The sequence below is a fragment of the Myotis davidii genome, unplaced genomic scaffold, assembly GCF_000327345.1.
Source record: "Myotis davidii unplaced genomic scaffold, ASM32734v1 scaffold115, whole genome shotgun sequence".
Taxonomy (NCBI): domain Eukaryota; kingdom Metazoa; phylum Chordata; class Mammalia; order Chiroptera; family Vespertilionidae; genus Myotis; species Myotis davidii.
The window spans coordinates 3,564,267-3,568,711 of record NW_006291010.1 but is presented as its reverse complement, the minus strand read 5'-3'; the positions used below and the strand labels follow the sequence as shown (position 1 = coordinate 3,568,711).

Sequence of the window (4,445 nt, the reverse complement as noted above, 5' to 3'; positions counted from 1 at the left end):
TACCATTTCATCTTCTCCATAACAGAATTATTCCGAGAAACTTTTTAACACGTGGAGGATTTTTTATAATTTCCACCAAAATTAGCATTGCATCGTGAAGCAATGCTTCCCTGCTTCAGTTCTTTCATTTGAATTCCAGATGTCTTTCTAGAAGTCATTTGACTGTATGTTGACTAATAAAGTCAACATTCCTCCAATATCATCCTTCTATAAGCCTTAAAGTTTATAACCATGTATGCCATCTTTACAGCAGGTACAATGTCAAGGAAGAGGTGGAATTCCTAGGCTAGCACTCGCCCTAAGAGCCCTTTTATGATTTCTGGTCCGAATGCTCAGAGCCCTGGCCTGGGGATTTGTGTTCATTCCAGGGCAGACATGGCTGTGAAGCAGACGGATCACAGAACCTTCCAGTGAGTCCCTCCACCAGTGTGGCTTCTTCCTAGCCTGGGGGATCAAGGTCAAGCATCTGGTCTCTTAAAAACAGCTGGAGGATGACAGTGATGCGGTCATTTCCCCCCAGAAATACACCTCAGGGCCAGAACCATCATCGGGGAAATTCCCTGATGTCAAGTCTGGGTTTAATCATTTCCTCAGCACCTGACTAGACTGCTCTGCACACAGCAGCACTTATATTTGATTAGCATGCACGAGTGAAGACTTCTTTTCTGAGACTGACTTAAAAGGCTACACTGAAGGAGTGCCTTTGGCTGCCTCTTCACCTATGTAAGTCATATCCCCCTTTACTCTGTTCCTATTTCAAATCCCACTGTGAACCATCCTGACCATTCTGAACCTGGACTTGTTCTCTGAAATGTCAACAGGACGGTGTCACAGTGTTATCTGCAGCCTGTGATGTCACAATACCCTACCGTCTTAGGTTGCTGGTTAAGTGTCTCCCAACTCTGAGTGCTCTGCGGGCAAGAATATTGTTTATCACTGTTTTACAGACAGACTCACAGTGTTGAGTGCTGTGCTCAAGAGAGACTTCTTAAAAGAATAAAAGAGTAGGGAAAACCCCCCACAAACACCCTGTCATTGTTTTAAAAAGCAAAATAATATATTTATATGAATTAGTCACAAAAAAATTTGGTAAGAGAGAGAGGGAGAAAAAAAAGAGGCGAGATAATATATCGCAGGATGGAACTTTTGTCCCTTACAACTGATTTGCTGATTATTTCTTCAGCTTTTAGAAAGAGAAACGGTAGTGTACCAGACAATTGAACTAGAAAACACTGCCAAAAAAGATAAGTGAAATGATAAGTCCTTTTCTAGCAGCAAGTTTATTTACCTGCCATTCCCCACCCCAAGAAGAATCAGTCTTGTTTTATGGTGATCTTGATGATGACGAAAATTGCAATGCATGTTTATTGTGCACTTGCTATATACCGCAGGGCTGTGTGTAAGTAGTCAATATTAATTTATTTACTCCTTACAACATGATTATGAGGTTAGCAATTTTGTTCTCCTGCTTCATGGAAGTAGAAACTGAGACCCAGGGAGGCTCTGTAACTGGCCTAAGGACACAGCCTGAACCCTGCTCTCCCCCACCTCCCTGAGAAACCATTTCTTCTGAGAGGGATGCCCTGGTAGCATGTGTACAACCACAGATGGTCCCTGAATCCTCTAATGCGAAACTTGTGTTGAGTGAGTTATGGCAACGTGGAGACAGGGCTAAATGATTTGAAGTTTTACGAGGCCATGTTACAGAAGAAGGTGTGTGAGGAGAGGAAGGCAGATGGCTGGCTCCGGATTGGAAGAGTGGGGGAAGGAAAGCACCCAGCTATTCGTTGGGTTTTACTTGTGCTGTGTGATATAATATCTTTCTCTGGCCCCTTGGAAATCCTGAGTGAAAGCCACATCACATATTCTTTGTAACACTGTGTCTGCTTTTGGGGAGGAATCAAAGACCAATGGAGCCCTGCTTCAGAGGTGGGCAAGTACATGATGAGGACAGAGGGTGTCCACAGATGGATATGAGTCAGTAAAAATTCAAAGAAAAGTGGCTGTCGAGAGACCAAGAGGGAGCAACTGATCTAAAGTGATGGGTGAAACTGGGTAAATTTGTAACCGACTCAAAGTATAAAGCAATACAAGTTTCAAAGCTATATTTGCATTTAGTACTCATATATTTTAATGAAGAATGACTAGCATTCACTCATTCGGCCTTTGGAACCTGAAGGGTGTGGAGCCCCAGTTCTGATGGGTCCATACAGTCCTATTTCTCCCTCCCTGCAACTCACCGGTACGTTGTTTCTGGAAGAAGATCTCTCAGAATGTGGGTGGTGGTATTGCCCACGGTGATACTAGTGTCTCCCAGATCAATATTGTAAGCGAGGATTTCAGATCCATTATTGCACGGCTCTTCCCAGTTCAGTACAAGGCACACAGAAGGTGAATCAGGGTGGGCATCCGGGGGCTCCTCCTCCAGGACACAGAGAGTGGAGACAGGGTCTGGGGCAGATGCTGGTGTCTGGCAAAGGACAAGCTCGCTGTACGGCCCTGCTCCAGCTTGATTGACGGCCTAAAAGACAACAGCAAGAGAAGCCCAGGTTACCCCATTGTACACTTGAAGGCCTCCATGCTAGGTGCTGCTAAATAAGTAATATATGATTTACTTCCAGAAATGTAGGTAGAAATAAAATCTAGAAAATGTTCACTTTCCAAAAAAAGCCAATCACATCTTTTCTGTTAAGCAAAAGGTAGTAACATTGCCATCATCACCTTTTATGAAAAATAATTTTAAAATAATCCTTTCTACTTGTATGGCCCACTGCAGGTTCTATACTATCTTATATGACCTTCACAATAACCATCTGAGGTACACAGTGCATCGCAAGTGTCTTTCATAGATTTAAGGCAAAGCTGGGACTAGAATTCAGGCATCTGACTTTCAACCCCAGTGCTGCCCTGGAAGAACAACAGGAATTTTACAAAAAGGCTCTTATGTTTTCCCATGTGAATGATAAACTCATATCTGAAGTCAATTCTCAGCCCTTTCTGACTTTACTGACCCCTTCCTCACTCACCTCTCTTTCAAATACTTATTCACTTGGTCTCCAGAACCCATACTTGTTTTTTGCTTACCTACTGCTGCTTCTCAGCCACCTATGTGGTTGCTACGCATCACCCAGATCTCTCAACACTGGAGGGTACCAGGGTTCAAGCCTTGGACACCTCTTCTTTTCTATCTCTGCTCAAACTCTTGGAGAGCTACTGTGTCAGGGGATAAATGGCATTGATATCCTACTTCCAAATTTACTTGGGTAGTGTGGACCTCTGCCTTAAATGCCAGCCTAATGTATCCAACTACCTTTCGGGTGTCTCCACTCCAATGTCAAGCATCTCAGCCTCAAAGCTCCTCATCTCTGTCCACCGAGCTGTCCCCACCCTTCAGCCGTCCAATCATATCCCAAGTCACCCCTGGACACCTTTCTTCCGCTCAGACCCCTACCCAATGTATCTTTTAAAATGCAGTGTGGGGAAGTCAATGCTAAGTGAGAACATATGCCCTAAAAGGAGAAAAGGAAATAGAAGAGCATTTTAAAGGGAGACCAAAACTCGAAAAGCATAGTGGAGTTCTTTCCTATGGTGACAGAGAGTTCTTCATTTATATCCTGCCTGGCTCCAAAAACAGGAGTGTGGCCTTACCTAACCTTTCCCCAATGACTCAGCATCTCTATTATAAAGATCAGATAATGTGCTGTGACCTTGACTCATTGACAGAGGGTTAATTATGTCCCAGTTGCTGCACACAAGAAGGAAAGTGTACAATACAAGAGTTTATTCTGAAATGTTTCTGATAAAAATAGGATTCAGAATTTAACAGAAAAGCCTCACTTGATATGGAAAATTAACGTGTGAAGGGGATGTTTTCTCCAAAGAGACCAGACACATTGATGTTGATGGGTCTGCAATAAGTAACTTGATCTATGCCTTAAATTGGGTGGAAACCTAAATCTGGCATCTTTGCTTCTTTATCCAGTTAAATCTAAATGTGGGTGAAGATAGAATTCTTCAAGGTCAAGAACCACATCTGACTCATCTTTGTATCTCTCCTTTCGATCATCCTGACCATCCTTTGATTTTGGCACAAGTAGTGCTCAAGAAATGTTACTGAACAAATGGACAAAAAAACCCCCTGTTTTCTCAGGACAATACAAACAGAAAAAACCCCAAAACATTTATCCAAGTCAATAAAGTAAAAGAAACCCATGACTATTGTTACTCCTAGGGGTTAGGCTAGGAGCCAATTGTTCTTGTTTATTCTATGTGGACCCCCAAGTGGAAGTGTACAGATAGATAACCAGCCTTGTTCCTGGTCACTGAGAAGCGGGGGGGTGTGTCCTGTATGTAATGAAGGCTACTCCAAATTACTCTAATGTTTGTTTTTGGCTCCATTTAACAGCTGACATAGATTGTTTATCTTTTGCCATTTCTCAGTGCAT

At 42.8% G+C, this 4,445-nt stretch overlaps 1 protein-coding gene across 1 annotated transcript in view; it reads right to left on the bottom strand.

The window, feature by feature from the left end:
* The window catches only part of FNDC3B (fibronectin type III domain containing 3B), a 269,959-nt gene that overhangs the window by 42,107 nt on the left and 223,407 nt on the right, over positions 1 to 4,445 (bottom strand). The window contains exon 25 of the mRNA XM_015564176.1: positions 2,241 to 2,521. Coding sequence (XP_015419662.1) covers positions 2,241 to 2,521 — 281 coding nt within the window. The remainder of the gene's footprint in view (positions 1 to 2,240; positions 2,522 to 4,445) is intronic.